Source organism: Aegilops tauschii, chromosome 4 (assembly GCF_002575655.3).
Source record: "Aegilops tauschii subsp. strangulata cultivar AL8/78 chromosome 4, Aet v6.0, whole genome shotgun sequence".
Classification (NCBI taxonomy): domain Eukaryota; kingdom Viridiplantae; phylum Streptophyta; class Magnoliopsida; order Poales; family Poaceae; genus Aegilops; species Aegilops tauschii.
Window position 1 is genome coordinate 102,161,213 of NC_053038.3, and position 20,499 is coordinate 102,181,711.

At 46.8% G+C, this 20,499-nt stretch overlaps 2 protein-coding genes across 4 annotated transcripts; one reads left to right on the plus strand and one right to left on the minus strand.

Annotated features, from left to right (window-relative positions):
- Positions 1-5,686: 5,686 nt before the first annotated feature.
- LOC109762988 (uncharacterized) lies at positions 5,687-6,800 on the minus strand. Its single transcript, XM_020321862.4, has one exon. The coding sequence runs from the start codon at positions 6,631-6,633 to the stop codon at positions 5,884-5,886; it is 750 nt and encodes a 249-aa protein (XP_020177451.1). The 5' UTR covers positions 6,634-6,800; the 3' UTR covers positions 5,687-5,883.
- Positions 6,801-15,997: 9,197 nt separating this feature from the next.
- On the plus strand, positions 15,998-17,656 carry LOC109762971 (serine/threonine-protein phosphatase 7 long form homolog). Of its 3 annotated transcripts, none has more exons than XR_012181470.1 (4): positions 15,998-16,238; positions 16,334-16,747; positions 16,834-17,483; positions 17,569-17,656. XR_012181470.1 is itself a non-coding variant. In XM_040386778.3 (4 exons), exons 1-4 carry the CDS (start codon positions 16,047-16,049, stop codon positions 17,576-17,578), a joined length of 912 nt encoding a protein of 303 aa, XP_040242712.1. In that variant the 5' UTR covers positions 15,998-16,046; the 3' UTR covers positions 17,579-17,653. The 3 variants fall into 3 exon arrangements, 2 of the variants coding, with proteins under 2 accessions (XP_040242712.1, XP_073352462.1); XM_040386778.3 differs by having other exon boundaries at positions 16,834-17,129; positions 17,569-17,653; XM_073496361.1 differs by lacking the exon at positions 17,569-17,656 and having other exon boundaries at positions 16,834-17,129; positions 17,219-17,561.
- The last annotated feature ends 2,843 nt before the right edge of the window (positions 17,657-20,499 follow it).

Genomic DNA, 20,499 nt, shown 5'->3' on the forward strand with positions numbered 1-20,499 from the left:
TTGCTCTGGCATGAAGGAGGGATCGTCAACACCGTAGTCGAACTGGGGGTCACCGGCAGTCTCGGGGTCTACCGGAAAGAAGTAACAGAGGGGGAACACAATAAATAACAGAGCAATCAAAGCATCACAAAGCGTAGCATGGCAATACGCGGTGCTAGAGGTGACCTAACGCAGTAGTAGGTGATACCCGCGAAGTGGGGAAACATCCGGGAAAGTATTCCCGGTGTTTTGCGTTTTCGGACAAATGAACCGGAGGGGGAAAGTTGCGTGTTTGCTATGCTAGGGATGTGTGGCAGACGAACGGACTGCGTATTCGGATTCGTCTCGTCGTTCTGAGCAACTTTCATGTACAAAGTATTTTCATCCGAGTTACGGATTATTTTATATTAATTTATAAAGATTTAATCATTTTCTAGATTTCCTGGTTTTAATTTAATTCGAAATTAAATAGCTAAATGCTAGGTGCACCCAGCTCTGCGTACACAGAAGTGTACCAGAGGTTGACAGGTGGGCCAGGGGGTCCCTGTTGACCAGTCAACGTTTGACTGGACAACAGGGGGTGGGGCCCCCTATCATTGGCTGTTACATTAACTAACTAGTTAATTTATCTAACTAGGTTATTAGGGTAATGGTTTTTAATTAGTTTAATTGAACCTAATTAATTAATTAATTAATTAATTAACTTAATATTAATTAATTAGTTAATTAAATCAATTAATATTTTTATGTACTTATTATCATTTTTTAATTCTTTTTTTATATACGTTCTAAGGGGTGCGGCCCCACATGTCATAGGGCCAGGGGGACTGGCCCAGTGGTAAGTGGCCCTGGCCATAGCGGGCACGGGCGCACGGGCGCTAGCCCGAGTGGGCACTGGCCAGGCCAGCCACTGCGAGGCTCGCCGGCCGGAGCAGCAGCAGGCAGCGGCTGCGGCGGAGCAGGAGCAAGGGAGCGAGGGCGGCGAGTGCGGGAAGCATCGGCGAGTGCGACGCGCGGTTCGGCGGCTCCCGGCAGCAAGCGGATGGTGCGGTGGCGCGGGCGAGCGCCGGCGTGAGGGCAAGGGGAGGACGAGGAGGACCGGGGTCCTCACCGACGTTGGTGAGCAGGGGGCGGCGAGGCTCGGTGGAGCCTTTGGGGAGGAGGACGAGGATGCGTCGTCGGCGAGGAGGAGACGAGGAGGACGAGGCGACGGGCGGTGGCGGGGTCCGGTGAGGAGGAGGCCGTGGCACGGGGACGACGGAGAAGCTACGGGGCGGAGGCGGCAGCCCTCGGGCACGGGCGTGCTCGCTGGGGCCGCGGGGAGCCGCGGCGGACGCGACCGAGACGGCGAAGCGCCGGCACGGCAGTGGTTGCGGAGGCGGGCGCCTGTCAAGGCCGGACAGGGAGGTGAGGGTCGACGATGGGCGGAGCAGGAGAGAATGGAGGGAGGAGAGGCTGCGAGGGAGGGTCGGGCATGAGGCTTCTCGCCTCTGGGCGTGCGGCGGTGCGAGGGATGGTGAGGGAAGCGAGAGGAGTTCGTGGGGGGGGGGAGTGGTGGTAGTGGGGCTAGGGTTCGGTGCCCCAGGGGGTATAGGCCAGGGGCTGGGCCGGCCGGTAGGTTGGCCTGGTGGCCAGCTGGGCTACGGCCTAGCAGGGGGGTTTCTTTTTTTTCTTTTGGTTTTTTGTTTATTTGTGTTTTCTTTTTCTTTGTACTTATTTTCCTTTTTCGTTTTACCTTAGTTTTTGATTTATTATAGTCTTGTAAAATACTGTATTTAACTCCTAAATTAGTGTCATGGTCTAGCCCTGTGCCATAAAAAGGTTGGGCCCCCAAATAAAATAGTGTAACAATTTAATATTTATAGAAGGCATTATTTCAATTGTTATAGCCAATGTTTTAGTTATTTTGGAGCATTTACATATTTTATAAAAATGTGGCTTCATCACCATAATTACCTATGCATTATATGTCACCTCTAGAACACTTTAGTTTTGATTTTCGAAAACTTTTAATGTTTGCCTAAAATTCAAATTTGATTTTGAAACGTTTTGATCTAACGCGAGGTTAGCAATGGTAACAGAGGTGACGTGGCATCATTAGCGTAGGTTTACTGTAGCATAATTATCCGGGCGTCACACTCCCACATATTCTACGAAGATCTTTATCGGTCAGACCGCATAACAACATACGTTGTTCCCTTTGTCATCGGTATGTTACTTGCCCGAGATTCGATCGTGGTATCTCAATACCTAGTTCAATCTCGTTACCGGCAAGTCTCTTTTACTCGTTCCGTAATACATCATTCCGCAACTAACTCATTAGTTGCAATGCTTGCAAGGCTTAAGTGATGTGCGTTACCGAGTGGGCCCAGAGATACCTCTCCGACAATTGGAGTGCCAAATCCTAATCTCGAAATACGCCAACCCAACCTTTGGAGACACCTGTAGAGCACCTTTATCATCACCCAGTTACGTTGTGACGTTTGGTAGCACACAAAGTGTTCCTCCGGTAAACGGGAGTTGCATAATCTCATAGTCATAGGAACATGTATAAGTCATGAAGAAAGCAATAGCAGAATACTAAACGATCGTGTGCTAAGCTAACGGAATGGGTCAAGTCAATCTCATCATTCTCCTAATGATGTGATCCCGTTGGTCAAATGACAACTCATGTCTATGGCTAGGAAACATAACCATCTTTGATCAACGAGCTAGTCAAGTAGAGGCATACTGATGACACTATGTTTGTCTATGTATTCACACATGTATCAAGTTTCCGGTTAATACAATTCTAGCATGAATAATAAACATTTATCATGAAATAAGGAAATAAATAATAACTTTATTATTGCCTCTAGGGCATATTTCCTTCAACATTGTCGGCGACCGCCTGCCGCCACTCGAGGGCTTCATGCTCCTCGGCGTGGCGCCGGCGCTCCTCCTCCTCGCGCACGCTCCGCTCGGCGATGGCGGCAGCAACGGCGTCGAAGTCCGTGACGTAGTCCTCGGGCCCGACGACTCCGCGGCGGCCGAGCAGAGCGGGCTCCTCGGGCTCCTCCTTCACCGGGACGAAGGCAAACGGCGCCGGCTCCTCCGGCTCCTCTCGTCGTCCGACCACTCCCTCTTCACGGGGAGAAATCCTGCGCCGGAGGACGAGGAGGATCCGGCGTAGGAAGACCTCGCGGAGGAGAAGGACGCGCGCCGGCGGTCGTACTCCTCCGTCTCGCGGCGGTTGAAACTCGCCGGCGGCGACATCCCGTGGTTTGTCCACCTCCGGGCGCCACGCTTCCTCGTGCCGTCCGACCGGACGCGCCGCTCACGCTCCGGGTCCCTCTCACGGCTGGATCTGCTGCCGGAGCCGCGTCCGGAGCTCCACATTCGGCCCCACATGGCGGCTGAAGGCGGGGCGGGTGGTCGCCGGCGGCGAGAAATGTGGAGAGGGAAAAGGGGAATCGGGTGGCTCGCGGCCCCGGGGGGATAGGGTTTGAACCCGCAAAAGGGTCGCGGAACCGCAGTTATAGTGCTCGGGGCGTGCGGTTTGCGGACTGCGGGAAAAAAATTTACGGGCCGGCCGAGTATGCGGGCTCTGTTCTGGCCGGAAAATTGGGCAGAGCCCGCATACTCGCCGGAATTTTTGCGGGCCGGGCGTTTTGCGGGATCTACTAGAGTTGCTCTCAACGCTTTATTTACATTGAAATCCTGGAAACTAGTAGCCCTTTTGATGCCAATAGCACTAAATTAAAAAATTGTACTCCCTCCGTTTTTATTTAGTTCGCATATTATCTTTGGTCAAAGTGAAGCTTTGTAAACTTTGACAAAGTTTCTAAACAAAAATATTAACATATACAACAACAAATCAATAACATTAGATTCATTATTAATTGTACTTGCACATTATGTAGATTTGATATGGTAAATGTTTATATTATTTTTTATAAACTTGTTCAAACTTTATGAAGTTTGACTTAAGTCAAATCTAATACGCGAACTAAATAAAAATGGAGGAGTATGTTAGTGCTGCTAGGCTCTTGAAAATCCACCTGGCGCAATGACTCGCTCTTGGAACTTTCCGTCTTTCTTTGTGGAACTATCACTAATGATATTCAGAACTCGAAGCAACCAATAAATTTAATACCAAGGACTGCACCATGTTTTGGCAATTTACACCACACCAGTGTCTATTACAATTTTCTCATTACAGCAGAATTCATTTGGAGGTTATGGTATACATTTTGCGACACCATTACCAGCTGTTCAGTGATTTACATACCCAGAAATGTTCAGGCAACAGAAAAGCAGATATAGCCACCCTCGGTATCCATAGCTTACTTAAGTTCAATGTGAAGTGCAAACTTAATTAGCAAGAGCTGAAGTTTCTAAATTCTTCACTTCAGAACAACTAAATATGAATGTACTATAAATATTTTGTTGTAGATATACAATTTCCCCTAGTAATTACGTAGTTTAAGAAGTGCAAAGGTAGAAGTTAGTAGAGAGGTCTGTAGCCAATATACAGGAGCACAGTTTGGGATTTTGAGATAATCAACATTAATCACATCATAACCCCATTACAATGATGCATGATGGAGCCAACGATCTTTTGTGATGGACTGACGATGGTAAAATGCATACTCTGCAAAAATAATAGACAACTAAAGTTCATCTCTGGAAACACCGATGCAACTCATGGACAATGCAAAATGGCACCTCTGTATATACAAGCTGCATACTGGATCCTCAATTAATCATGTAACAACATAAATTGAAGTTTGAGAAGAGATAGTATGGAGGATCAAGGATACTAGCACATGTTTACTACAATAGAATTAACAGTAAAGCACATAATCAGTCACTTAACAAGTCCTTGCAAGAAAACCCTTCGAAAGCCAAAAAAAGGAACAGTGCAGCTGTTTCTGTAGTTTCGGAGCCAGAATTCGTGAATAGGACAAATAGTGTATTCAGATGCGTGATCAAACTCGAAAACATGACAGCTTACACTACTAATATAAACAGTGACGAGGTCAAATAAACTGATATGCGATGAAAGAATAAATTAAGGCGTGTGTGTCACCGAGTAAGTGGCTCGCCCAAATCTAACCACGAAACAAACAGATCTGTGACGAAGTAGTGGCTGCTTTTCTGCATTCTACCGATGGCTTAGGTTTATTTAATTCCATTAACCTGAATGAAGTCGCACTTGAGCAAAGAATGCTGGGCAGAGTACTAACATATTTTAGGGAAACTATGTGCTGAAAAGATGTGGTTGTACAGCTAAGGTTGAATTTTCATATTGTATTCAGGTCCCTGACGGCAGAGTATTGCACAATTCAAAATCTGTCCCAATTGTGAGCAGGAATGACTAGATGGACACGGTGAAAGATGGATTAAACTCACTAGAATAAGAGGAATGCCTTTGGAGATGTGGTCATGGCCCATGACGACATCGTTCCTGTAATAAGAGACAAATGGAAGGTTGTAAGAAAGAAGGGTGAGAAACAATGGAGTGACACGACAGCTGAGGGAAGAAAAATTGAGGGACGACGTTCTACCTCTCAAGCTAGGCTGCTGATCTTCTGCGAGAAGATGGTGGTGCAAGATATGTAGTCAAGATTAGGTCTGAAATTTTCATCAAATTTCCACAAGACGTCAGGACTACATTGTCAAGAACATGTGAAGTTGCAACAATTCAGAAACGAGCCAAAGCAGATGAGGAAACTAGCAAAATTTTGTCTGATTTTCAAATCCATATCATGATCACACAAATGTGTTGTCCTAATTAATACTATCAGTATATACACACAAACACGCACGGATTTACTAAACCTAGAGCACGGCAACAACAAGCAGCAGAAGCGATCACAAACCAAACCCAACCCAAGAGCAAAATTAAATCTCCTGCCCGCGCTACAACGGCCCGGATTTCGCCACGCGGTCGTCCACCTCCATCTGGGCCGGCCAATCCGCCGCCCGCCTCCCCGACGCGAACCGCATGACCCCTCCCAGCCCGGGCGCCGGCGCCGGCGCGGCCTCCTCCGTCTCGGCCGCCTTCGCCTCCCTCCGCCTCGCCGCCGGTGGCGGGGGAGGCGGGGACCAGTCGACGCTCTCCACGGCACTCTTCCGCGAGCGGCTGCGGCGCATGAGGAAGCCGAGCCCAGGGCAGCAGCCGGAAGGAGGGCGCTCCGAGGGGGGCGGGCGAGGCCTGCGCCGCGCCCTCTCGCGCTCGGAGAGCACCTTCCCGATGCACGAGACCTTGGGGGAGCTGGGCTCGTCCTCCGGGACGGCGGGCCTCGGGTTGCGGCCGCCGCCGCCGGTCTTGGCCTTCTTGGGGAACATGGCGGGCGGGTGCTGCTGGTGGGTCCGCCGCGCGCCGCCCTGGCCGAGCTTCCCGGAGAGGCCGATGATGGGCGCCGCCGTGGGCTTCAGGTTCCCCGAGAAGCGCTGCGACGCGGCGCCGTTGTGGTGGTGGTGGTGGTGCTGGCCGGGCGCGCTCGGGTTGTGGGCCTTGAGGAGGCACTTGGGGTTGGTGTTCTCCTTGAGGGAGTCGTCGCGGTCGTACACGCCGCCGACGTCCGCCCAGGCGATGTCGTCGCCGATGCGCAGCCGCGTCGAGTCCGGCGGGTAGCCGCCGCGGTCGCGCGAAGTCGACGTCGCCATGGCAGAGGAGGAGAGATTGGTATGAAGAGGGGAGGAGAGAAGGAAGAAGTCGTCGGCGGGTTCCGGTTGGTCGGCGTGTGCGCGCGGTTTAAAAGGAGGGAGGGAGTCGTATGCGCTAGCGTCGTTGGGGATTGCCGGGAGCGTGGCTGGGTGCGTGCGGGTGGGCGTCCTTTTCTTTCCGCCTCGATATGTTTCTCCTCTCGGTTTAGTAAACGGTTTATCAAAAGTCGGAGGAGTTGTGGTTTGTGTGGGCCTGGTTTACAACACACCGGGATCAGGATGGCTCCAGGAAAACCGTGCTCCGGATTCTAGAAGCACCAGTGTTGTGATGCTACCGTGGGCGGCGTGTGCGTGGACCGAGAGCACCAGTAAAGAATCTTGCGTTGAGATTTTTTTTTTCTGAAAGTTTGAATTAACAAGCTAATTGCCGATTTGAGTATGTATAGGAGGAGGCAAAAACATTTTTGATTTGGTTGAGGTTTTAATAAGATTTGATTTGATTTGGGTACAGATAGAGAAAGGCAAAAAAGTTTTAATTTAGTTGAGATTTTGGTAAGATTTGATTTAAATTTTATTGAGTTAATACATGACATGATTTTGGTAAGATTTGATTTGAGTTAATGTAGGATACAGGTTTTAGTAGGAGAAAGAAAGGCCGGTACCAATTTGATTTAGTTATTCCAAACCAAGGAAGGGGTCATAGAAAAAAAACTTGAGGGGAATGGGAGGAGGTTAGGAGAGTAGAGATTTTTCTTTAATGTTGTGAGCATGGGAACACCTAGTGCAATATCCCCTGGGATCCCCATCACAGTCTAGGGTGCTCAACTCATGAGTCATACGCACCGGGGAAAACCACAAACGCATTTGGTCACATGAGCAACAGGTGATTTTTCGACCCGATCCATATCATTTCCACGGGGTACAATCCACGTCTCTAAAGGCTGGGAAGAAAACCCTCGAACCCCCCTCCCCCCATCTCTCTCTCTCTCTCTATCTATCTATCTATCTATCTATCTCTATCTCTATCGATCGAGAGGCGACGACGCACACCTCGATCTCCTCCGCCTAGCGATTGAGAGCAGCACATTCTTCTTACTCTAACAATGTCCCCCAGTGCTAGCCTCCGAGTTCTTTGGCCTTCGGCGACGACCCAGTGGTCGTCTCCTTCCCCGGGCTCCACCATGCCACAAAGCTTTTGTCCTCTCCGACAACAATGGTCACCCGACGGCTATCTTCCTTGTCCTTCGATGAAGGTTAGTACCCTCCTTCTCATTCTCCACCTCATTTTGTTTTTTTCATGTTTATGCCTTACCCTACCACCCACCCCCACCCCCCCCCCCCCCCCCCCCCCCCGCGCGCGCGCCGAGCTCCTTGCAGATCCACATACGCCATTTGTTTTCTCACGAGAGAATGGGCGCAATTAAACAAAGGAAAGGGGGATCATTCCCATGGGATAAAAAGGATTCCTTACGCTCGTGAAATCTCCCCACTTGGGTTTGTTACCTTGGATAGTCCTCCTTTTACAAAGCCTTAAGGCGTGGGAGCACAGGATATGCAATCCCTTGGGTATATCAACGTTTTCTTCTTCATGCAGCTATCAGTAGTGCATCCTCAACAAAATTTGATGTCACTTATGGATCTCCGAAGCACCCTCGAAGCCAGATTGTTGACGCTACGACTGGGAAGTCGTCGATCGGAGTAAGAAGATACCGAAACAACGTATTGAGGACCAAACCGTTATCCTAGAGAAGAAGGCAACGAAGAAAGCTGGACATTATCCTAGTTCTGGAGAAACTTGCCTCGCTAGCTTCCCTGCAAAGCCGTGCTTCGACGCACGGAGAAGGAGTTAGCAGACCAAAACACAAATTGTCATCATCCACACCGGTGAAGAGCACCTTTACGAACCGACGACAAAATGAGGCCTTGGACCTCGCCGAGACCGAAGCTCCACACATTCTCCGCCAATGCCGAAATGCACCAACGAGAGGGAGACATGACACGAAGACATTATCCCGCGCCGCTGATGAATGACACCATCGCACTGTCGCAACCACCGGTAAACATCTAGACTGAACCCTAGCAAACCGGATTCCCCCCGGCCTCAAGGCCGCTGGCCGAAAGACACCCGAAGCCGAGGGAGACGGCGGCAACACGTCACCCACCAGAGAAAACCCCAGCCGCCTTTCATGTCGTGAGAAGTGAGATATCGGAGGTGCGATTGCTTTTTGGCAAGTCAGGCTCGCCTTTGCGTACATCTCCCCGTCTGTTGATCGTGTGCACGTACGTGTGCCACTGGTGCAGTGCACCGGGCCTAGATAAGATAAGTCGCTGAGAAGGACCGCACCAATCAACAGAGCGCGAGGCTCGACGCGATGTCGCGTACACATCTGGGCAGCTGCATAGTGGAGTAGTAGTACTACAAAATGAAAACCTTGAGATTAACGACAAGGACGACGACGACGTGCTTACACCGCTCCGAGCACGCAGTTGCCCGTTTCCTAAGCTAATGAAACTGTAGTACAGCAGCTGGTGCGGCCGACCGGGGGCAGCCGCCTGTATATGTATATGTATTCCCTCAATTCCCGCGGTTTTCATGGACTTTTTTGACCTTGGACTCCGCAGGACCCGGGTCCCACGCACCCTGGATACCTTGCTCATCAAACAATGGGGGTAGACCGGAGACTGCCACCATCAAGTAGCAAGTTCAAATATCTCTCTGTTTATTAGTATGAATTAAACTTACAGCTAATTAATTAATTGAACGGTCGTGGCCATCTCTTTCAATCGATGAACTAGAGGCTGGAGGGGAAATCCACATTTTGGAGAAAAGAACAATGACAAGAAGGTGCCATCTCATTGTTGATCATATAGGTCCTGTTCGAGCAGTTGATCGGTTACCATCATATCATGTCAGTACGACCTCACTGCTTCCCTCTAGATGACTCGTGCCAAACAGCTCAACTACTGTGACTTTAGCTTAGCAGTCACCTCACTCGGCTCATGTATCAATCACTAGGCCCTGCCTATCAGTTTCTCGTGATTTGAACATTCCAACGTACAATCAACGTAAGTACTCCCTCCCTCCGTAAACAAATAGAAGACGTTTTAGGTCACCAAAATTTACAGAGGTAGTAATATATATAACCCCACCAGATCGATTATTGCTGGGTCACAACAATCGCTGTGACTGCGTAATCTTTATTTACGATTTTCTACCTTTTTTTGCGTCAATTGTGCACAAACTCTTCATTTATTATTGAAAACAGTGCTGTGTTTTGCTACTAAAGAAAAGAACAAACAGAAAATATCATTATGTCACGTGTGTTCCATTAAAACGGAAAGCAAAATAGGAGAAAGCAACACACACGGATGAATTATCAAACATCACTGAGATATGCTCGCCACTCATAAAGCTACAATCAGCATTTCTTCCGCGTGGCAAGCAGAACACAGAAGCATCCAAAATCCCATCCGTGCATGTGTCGTCCCTTACGTACCGGTGATCTGATACGTACTCCCTCTGTCTCAAAATAAATATTTCAACTTTAATACAACTTTATACTAAAATTAATATAAAGTTAAGGCGTTTATTTTAGGGAAAAATTAGGATTTGGTGGTTTGACCCCCTCCCCGACTTTATGTTAAGGGAGGGGACTCCGGCCCTCTCCCCTCAAGACATCACACTATATCTAGTCGCTAGTTGTTTAAATCGAAATACATGTATGCTATAATAATCATTTGTATTTGATAATCACATATACATGAAATCCGCATTTTATAATGAAAAATATTTTTTTTGATGTTTATGCCTTATAATTACCTTCATGGTATACAATGTATAGGTATGGACTTATTTCTTTTATTCTATATAGCCATTGAGCCCATTGTACCCGGTGCGCTCTACCGCCTCCAAAATTTCAATATCGGTCCAGTATTCAGGGTTTAGTAGTTCGATTACATTTGTAAATTATCTACAAGATTTATGTCATGTGTGGCTACAATTAAATGAACGGTTCAATATGGTTAAGAGATGTGTATATATATGTATGATAGGAAGCGTTTCCCTATTAGTTTTCATGGTTGGCACAATAAGGTATCCATTAATAAAGTCATTTATTATGTTTATTAATGTTGGTGTTATGTTTTGCAAAACATGTTTGAATTATGTATTTCTGCACATAAATGTGCTAAATTTTTTTAAATAATACATTTTTTGTTTAAAATTACAGAAATAATACGCAGAAAAAAGAATTTACAAGAATAATACACCGTCGGCCCACTGCAGGCCGACTGAGCCCAGTCGGCCCACAGCAGGCCGATCGGCTATCAGGAGGCCGACTGCAGGCCGGGCAGCCACGCGGCGGCCTGTGGTTGGTCGTGCCACGTCGCGAGGGGGGAGGCAGCGGCCTGTCGGCGTGGTGCGCCCCTGTCGGCGTCCCGCAGGCCGATCGGCCACCTGGTGGCCGACAGGGTGCGGCCGACCTGACGCGCGCTGGCCAGCCCGCCCTTATCCTCTCCTTCCCTCTTTCCTGCATTGTTTTTCTCCCTCCCTGCCCATATCCTCTCCTTCCTCCATTCTTCTTCTCCCGTTGCTCCTTTCTTCTGTGTTCTTCCTTCTCCTCTCTCTACAGAAAAATGGCACCCATTTGTGCACCTAAATGAGCTACATTTTCGCGATTTTGGCACCGTGAATGGGTTCAACTCATTTAGGGCAGCGAAAAGAGGTGTCGATCTACTGACGGGGTAGCTCGTGGTGGTCGTGGTGAGCATTTTGGTGGAGGTGGTGGTGGTGAAGTTGGGGCAGTGTTCGTCGTTGGGGCAGTTGGGGTGGTGAGGTGGTGGTGGTGGTGGTGGAGGTGGTGGAGGTGGTGGTGGTGGAGGTCGTTCGTCGTTCTTCGTTCGCACGCACGCTTCAAGGGTATATTTCAGCCCTCATTTTATTTTTCGTAGGTGCTCCGGGATTATACGTAAATATTGTTATTTGCCGCGGTAGTATACGTAAATATTTGTGTGCGATTATTGTTTTTTGGCCCGGTAGTATACGGAAATATTGTTATTTTCCCCGGTAGTATACGTAAATATTGTTCGTTCGCACGCACGCTTCGTTTGATGTGAAAATAAATTTGTGCGATTATTCGTAATATAGTTGTAGGTGTGTGAATTGTATTAGTTGTTAGTGGGATAATAAGTTGTTGCTTAATACTTGACACGTACACAGGTGCGGGATAAGAAGTTAGAAACATGAATAAAAACTTGGAAAGAAGAGACAAGTTTTTTTTTTGAAGAGTTGGGGTCGGCATGTGCATAGCAAAACGAATAATATTACATGTTAAAAAACGATGTTAAAAAATAGAGTTGGAAACATAATAAAAATTTAAAAAACGATGTTAAAAAAAAGAGTTTGAAGAGTTGGGGTCGGCGGCATGTGCATAGCAAAACGAATAATATTACATGTTAAAAAACGATGTTAAAAAACGAATAAGAAGTTTTTTTTGAAGAGTTGGAAACATAATAAAAATTTAATAAGCAAGCAAAAAATAGGAAAAGTAGAACTACATGTTAAAAAACGTTTCAGTCCGTACCCGATGCGAATATAAAGCGGATTACCCGCTAACCTTTATTATGCGTATTTTCTAAAGTTTAACCCATAACAAGCAATGCCACACTGTTTTTTTTTAAACGGCCACGCTGTAGTTTAACAAAAAAACTTCTTAGCAAGGAAGAATTTTACATGATCGTAGAAATAAGACGCATGCCTTTTTCTAAATTATTTTAACATAGATTAAAATAAAAAATACATCAACATGGCCATATAATTCAAATAAACTGAATTATCATATTTGTCGGTTATATTATTATTATTATTTGAGGCCTATTTATTATTAGTAAACATGGGCCTATTTATTATATTATTTACTATGGTCCTGGTAATATATATATAGACATGTCTAATACTTGTATTTCGATGTTGAAAAAAAATAGGTGAGTCGAGATGTCCGATGTAGTGAAGTTGATATTTTACTATGGTCCTGGTACTGTCCAAACAAATGAGTTGGGAGCAGATCTGAGTGAATTTACTCACATAGAGGTTGCAATCAGCGCACCACAAACATGGTCTGTTAGTCAGTTGAAAGAATGGATTGCGGCAAGTTTAGGTCTTGATACTGAAACAAACACCGTCGGTGTTCATGCATTGTGGACACGGTCAAGTTCAAAAATTTACTTTTATTTGAGGCCAATAGAGGGAGACTCCGATTGGGTGCGGTGGTTACAAGGTTGTGAACGAAGGGGATGCAATCCTGTTGCTTTAGTGCTTCCCGTCGTGAAGGAGGTCACTGCACATGAAGGGGAGGGTGGCTACGAAGGACAGAGCAGTCATGTAGAAGGAGGAAATGCTTATGGTTACGACCAAGGACAGAGCAGTCAGGTAGAAGGAGGAAATGCTTATGGTTATGAACCAGGGCAGAGTAGTCAGGTAGAAGGAGGAAATGCCGATGGTGATTACAATGGCGAGGTGGACGCTGACGAGGTAGATGGGCACATGCAGAACCAGATGGAAGAAGAAGACACCGATGTTGAAAGGGGTCATGCCGATGATTCTGACGAGTCAGATGAAGAAGAAAATGCAGAGGAGGTCCCGAATCCTGCATGGTGGAATCATGACTTATCATCTGCAATGACCGTGAATGATGGACATGATTCAGCCTGGCAATATCACCAGAACAATATTGCGACGGGTGCTATGTATCCGAACAAGCAAGCCCTGAAGGATGCAATAATTAATTGAGCAATGTCCACGCAAAGGGTTTTCAAAGCTGAGGTGTCCAGTCAGAAATTCCTCACAATGGTATGCAAGAATGCAGATTGTCCCGCAAGGGTGCACGGCTTTCTCCCTAAGTATGGCACAAGTTGGGTGATAAGTGACTTAGTTAATCACACTTGTCTTATTCCCTGCATCCCTCAAGATCATGCCAACCTTTCATCCACGCTTATTGCTCGACTGTTTTACGATGAGATAGTGCAAGGCAAAGCTATGGAAGTGAAGGCAGTGCAGACAAAAGTGTTCGCCAGGTTGAAGTACAGAATTTCTTATGGCAAGGCTTGGAGGGCTAAGCATGCAGCACTTGAGAGGAGATTTGGTTCTTATTTTGATGCATATGACTCTGTTGTCCACCTCCTCCACACCCTGCAGCAGCGAAATCCAGGCACCTATATCGATATCCAAGACATGTTCATGCCAGAGTTCCCAACTGTGAGGGTTTTGCATCGTCTCTTCTTCTCTTTCGGTGTATGCATCAAAGCTTTCAGGCATTGCCGACCGGTGATATGTGTTGACGGTACTTTTCTCACAGGCAAGTACAAGGGTCAGATACTGACAGCCATAGGTCAAGATGGCCAAAATCAAGTCGTCCCACTGGCATTTGCTTTTGTGGAGAGTGAGAACATTGAAAGTTGGACATGGTTCTTCAGGCAGTTGAAAATATCAGTTGTCAAGGAGAAGCCGAATGTGTGCATCCTTCATGACAGGCATGCAGGTATACTCAGTGCGATAAGGACACTGACAAACCTAGGCCCTGAGGAACAAGTTCCATGGCAGGACTTGCAGAGCCGTTGGTGCATGCGCCATCTCGGGGCTAATTTCTTCTCGCAGTTTAGAAATAAGAACCTGATGAATCTGTTCAAAAAACTCTGCAAGCAGAACCAGTTATGGAAGTACAATTTGATACGCGACAGACTTAATGTGTGCACGCAGAGACACGTGAGGGACAGGAAAGCTGCAAGAGATGCAGCGGTGAGGGCACATGTTGAAGCAGTAGCTGCACAGTTGGCAACAGGAACAGCGGCCGTGGAGGAGGAGGCTGTTGGGCTATGTGACCTGCCAGGCTTTGACCCACCTGGTACTAGGAGAAGGCTCGGGAGGTCGATTAAAACTTTCGAGCAGTGGATAGAGCATGAGCCTCTGGAGAGGTGGTCTTTGCTACATGACACACATGGAGCAAGGTACGGTGTCATGACAACGAACCTCGCGGAAACATACAACTTTGTCCTCAGAGGAAACCGGGCATTGCCACTTACAGCCATCGTTGAGGGTATTTTCTATGGCACCGTCAAGTATTTCAGAGACAGACGTCAAATAGCAGAGCAGCATATCTTGAACAACCCAAATACACGGTACTGTGAAAGAGTCACGAAGTACATGGACAACAAGATGCAAAAAGCTAGGTCACACACTGTAGTCGTCATCGGTAATCAAGAAAGAAGGTTTGAGGTCCGCTTAGCCAACAACAAATTCGGATGTGCAAATGAGTTGAGGACGCATGAGGTGAAAATTGGCAATGAAGCCTGGCCAACGTGTGAGTGCACATGCAATAAACCAAAATTGCTTCACCTACCTTGCTCACATGTACTTGCTGCTTGCGGGCAGCTTGGAATGGACGCAATATCGTTTGTGTCATATTTTCTGAAAGAGGCTGTCCTCAATACCTGGACAGGTGAGCTGATGGGTTTTCGAGCAATGGGTAATTTCAACAGCGTCAACCCCGCCGATAGGCGTTACATTCCAAACCCAGAGCATATGCGTACAAGTAGAGGCAGACGGCAGTGTCAGCGCATCCGAAATGATATGGATGAATCTGAAGCAGGAGGTCCGACTAGGCAATGCATTCTATGCAATGAATTTGGCCATAGGGACACTAATTGTCCCACTTTCGTCACTGGGCGTGGACGAGGCAACCGGGGAAGAAGAGGAGGTAGAGGTAGTAGAGGAGTAAGGGCGAGAGGAAGAAGCTAAGCTAGCACTAGTTTGTTCTGAATTTATAATAAGTGTGCTGTGGCACTATGTTCTGAAATTTGTATTAAGTGTGGCACTATGTTCTGAATTTTTATTAAGTGTGACACTATGTTCTAAATTTTTATTAAGAGTGCCACTATGTTATGAATTTTAATTAAGTGTGCCACTATGTTATGAATTTTTATTAAGTGTGGTACTATGTTCTGAATTTTTATTAAGTGTGGCACTTTGTTCTAAATTTTGTAAGTGCAGGAATGTCGGGATTGTGGTTGCTGAATGGGGACATTGATAAGGGTCATCGTGGTGCGATATGATATGAGCGCAAGCTTGAGCCTCTCGTCACTCGCACTCCTAAGGAAAACTGGAAGATACACTCAGGATGGCTTCAGCGGTACGTGCTTTATTAATTTGCACACTGACATGCATATTAATGGTTGAAATGGGAGACAGTAACTGAAAAGTTCTCTGATGAAGGTTGAAATGGGCCGGCCTTTTACCTTTCGCGCGTCTGGTTGAGTCTATCCCGGGTGAGAAACGCGTCGCCATCGATGGGTCTTTGCTAAGCTGCTTAGTGGACCGTTGGAGGCCAGAGACCCACACGTTTCACTTCAGATGGGGAGAGATGGCTCCTACTCTGGAGGATGTGTCACTTTTGCTGGGACTACCGTTGGCAGGTCATGCCGTAGGACCGTTGGACGCACCGGCTGGTTGGGAGCGAGCTCTCACAGAACGTTTTCACGGTGTTTTTCCGGATGCTCCCGATCCGGTATGGGAGCATCACGGACCTAAGTATGAGTGGTTGCTAAATTTCCGGGTAATTTCCCCTACCTATTCTCTTCAAGTTATCGCGCATAAAGTTGTACAGAAAATAATTGCGGCTTACTAAAACTTTCTCTTCGCTTAATGCAGATCCAGAACTTCCGGGCGCCCTTGACTGCGGAACAGATCACTCGGAGCCTCGAGGCCTACTTACTGTGGCTTTTCGGCAAGGTGATGTTCACGGAGAACCATGTCACCACTATCAGCGCCCTCTATATCCCTATGGCACTCGAGATAGCGAGCGCTCAGACGGCGGATCAGATCAGACAGAGGAGTTGGGGTTCGGCGGTGTTAGCGGCTACATACCGAGGTATGTGCAACGGTTGCCAGCTTACATCGAGAAAGCCAGCCCTTCTTGGATGCCCTCTATTCCTACAGCTGTGGTCGTGGGAGAGGTTCTCTATATGGCGACCAGATGTACGGGTTCATGAGCCTATAGACGCCATGTTTGATGTTGAGGGCATCGACATGCCTACTTTCGGTCTGTGTTGGACTCGTCGCAAGGTATGCACCGTGTTGTAGTTTAATGCAACTTTTTCTGCACAAGAGATCGATCGATGCGAGCGGCTACTAACTTTTATTCTCTGCAGAGACGCTTTGCTAGTGATCAGACCAGGAAGGCGTACACAGCATTGAACGAGCAGTTCGATGCGTACACCGGGGTAATCTGGCAGCCCTACACGGAAGCAGCCATACAAGCGAGATACCCTGCTGGTATGTCTGTGCTATGCACAAGGGACCGAGATTACTGGATGACAAAATCGAAGATCATCTTCGATGTCTTCGTCGAGGAGATGGCACAACAGAGGGTTATGAGGCAATTTGGTCTTCTGCAGTTGGAGCTACCTCCCCCTATAGAGAACCCGGTGCCAGCACACATCCACAGGTATTAACCAGTTTTTCAATGTTGCATTTTCTTTCATAGTACTCCATTCGAAGCTTTAGGTAATTGTTGAACACACACCACAATTTTAGGACGACAAGGAAGGGCATGAACAGGACAACTGCTGAATGGCTAGTTAGACTAGAGCCGTATGTTATAGAATGGGAGACAGCAAACACAAATCTATGGCACGAGAATCACAATTTCGATCTCGATGAATTCAATCTCTATTTGCGGCGCTACATGACCGGAACACGGTTACGCATTGTTGAGTACTCCCACCCAGAGGAGTTACCGGATCCTACTCCGTCGGATATGTACCCGAGCTATGATACTTCGGGCTCTAGGCAGTACGCGGTAAGATATTTTTTCTTTACGTAATGTTGTCACATACTTTGACGTGCAAGAGACAGACATTATTAATCGTCATGGAAATTTGCAGGCTACCTTGACACGCGAACTGTACGACGACGTGACCACCTTTGGACGATCACTATCGTCTGGACCTCTTCTTCAACATCGTCCAGTGGTACAGCCCTTGATATGTTCGCGCCAACTTTTTCCCGCCACCCGTTTCCCGCCACCCGTTTCCCGCCAACCCTTTCCCGCCATATCGCAGCCGTTCTTTCCCGCCATTTTCTCCTCTCTACCTATAAAACCCCCTTCAGACGGAGCTGCATAAGCATTGCAGTGTGCTGGTGGTAAATTGGAGCACTGTGGTGGAGGTGAAGCTGTTGTTCGTCGTTCTTCGTTCGAGCCGGAGCACCGGCAGTTTGGTGGCCGCCGTTCGTCCTTCATCCTTCGCACGCACGCTTCAAGGGTATATTTAAGCCCACATTTTATTTTTCGTACGTGCTCCGGTAGTTTTTGTTAATATTTTTAGATGTCAACTAATTAATCTGTCAATATTTGTAGTTGCTACGGCAAATATTCGTAATATAATTGTAGGAGGGTGAATTGTATTAGTTGCTCCGTTAATATTCTGTAATATATAGCTTCGTAATATATAGACATGTCTAATATTTGTTAGTGGGGATATTAAGGGGTAGGGTAGGTACTCAATGCGATTTGTGTATTGCAGATGGCTGAGAGTACTCAGTGGGTGCTTAGCCCTATTGTTCATGTCCAAGGCTTGTCTCCAAGTGTTGTGCAAGTTAGTGAAGTGGACCTCACTTTTGATTGGTTGAAGACTAAATTCATGTTGAAGCAAGGGTTGAAGGAAGACGATTTTGTGTACTACGTCAGCAGGAAGCATTCGGATGGCCCTGGAGAAAGAAAATTGATTGACATAACTGATGATGGCAAGATTCAAGAAATGCTGAGCGAATGGGAATGGAAAAGGGTTGTTCAGTTGCATTGCTACAGGAAACCGAGTTATATGTGATGCATTTGTCATTCGAGATCCGCCTCCCCGGCAGGCCAGACGTCGTCATTGCCGCTCCTATGTATCAGTAGAGACATTACCATCTATTTCTGTGTGAGAACTTATGTCTATTCTATGTATAAGACAAATGACTATGTACTTATCTACGAGACATATGCCTACTCTACAAGATCATATTTAGACAGAACATAATATTCATACAACGAGACATTACAAACAACTAGATAGAACTACATCCAAATTAAATGGCACGTAACTGAACTCACAACATACAGCATAAAAACTACATGAAGTCATCATCGTCATCCTCGATCGATGCAGAACTCTTGCCCTTCGACGATGAAGAACTCTTGCCCTTCGACGATGCAGAAACCTTGCCCTTCGATGATGAAGAACTCTTGCCCTTCGACGATGCAGAACCCGGAAGCGGCGGCATGAAGATATCATCTTCGTCCTCGCTCTCCTCAGTCCATAAACATGGATTATTTGCTGCAATCCTTCTGAAAGTTTCACTCTTCGGCACCACTACCTTCTTCCACCTGTCATGCAACCTAAGAAGTTCTTTACGTACCTCCTCATAGGTCCTTTCAGGCCACCCAGAACTACGTAATTGGTGAGCCAACTCATTCATTATGGTGTCACTACCGGTGAGTTCGTCCCATGGAACTATCCTACTATCCATCCTGAAATCGGTAGCTAGCTTCAGAAGAGTCCTGCTCATCCCAGGGTGAAAACTACGATCGAAAGGATAATGGGACATCTCAACTACACTACACTGCAATGCTTATCCAGCTCCGTCTGAAGGGGGTTTTATAGATAGAGACGAGAAAATGGCGGAAAAGAACGACTGCGGTATGGCGGGAAATGTTGGCGGGAAATGGGAGGAGGGAAACGGGTGGCGGGAAACGGGTGGCGGGAAATTGTTTGGCGGGAAATGGGTGGCGGGAAATGGGTGGCGGGAAATGGATGGCGGGAAATGGTGGCGGGAAATGGGTGGCGGAAAATGGATGGCGCGAAAAGCGCAGTTTGGAAATGTCGATAACTTTCAAAACAAATGTTCATCACAATGGAAAAAGTTCCCGCCTTTCAAAAAATGCATGCAATTTTTTTGGAAAATATGATAAGAAATGGTTGGTGCCACTAAATGAATGTACGTCACCTTTGCTGGAAATATTCTCGTGTTTCCAAAAAATATCCATGACATTCTACAAAATGGTACTCCCTTCATCCCATAATATAAGATGATATTACAATCAATATACTCACATATCACGTGGGTTAACAAATGTTTAGATGGATCATGACATTTTAAGAAAATATTCGCGTGTTTCTAAAAAAAGTTTGTGAAATTTTCAGAAAAGCATTTAAAAAAATGTTGTGTGGTTTAAAAAAATGGTATTTCCATTAAAAATGTATTTGAAGAAATGTTACCATGTATTCATAACGTGTTAAAATATATACTTTTAAAAAATATTCGCGTGTATTATTAAAAATAGGCATGCATCAGTCGGCCCACAGCAGGCCAACTGAGCCTAGTCGGCCCACTGCAGGCCTATCGGCCAACTGCAGGCCGACTGGACCCTGTCGGCCAACTGGAGGCCGACTGGGCTTGAATCTGCTGGCCGACAGCCCAATCGGCCAGCAGCAAACGGATGGGCCTCCAGTCGGCCTGCAGTAGGCCGATGGTGTATTATTTTTGAAAAATCTTTTTTTTTGCGTATTATTTCTGTAATTTAAAAAAAATGTATTATTTAAAAAAAATTAGCCATAAATGTATTGGCTATTTGATATGCCCCCCTAGGTTCTCACACTTCTCGGCAGTGCCCATGGATAGACGCTGGACCAACTCGTTTTTTAAGGGTGTGTAATATGTCGGCTTAACATGTTCGTTTTAATATTTTTGAATGATATTGCAAAATGACCCGTCATTCTATTTACCATCACGCCCACGAAGACAACGACAATAGATGCCACTATGGTTCTTCTCAC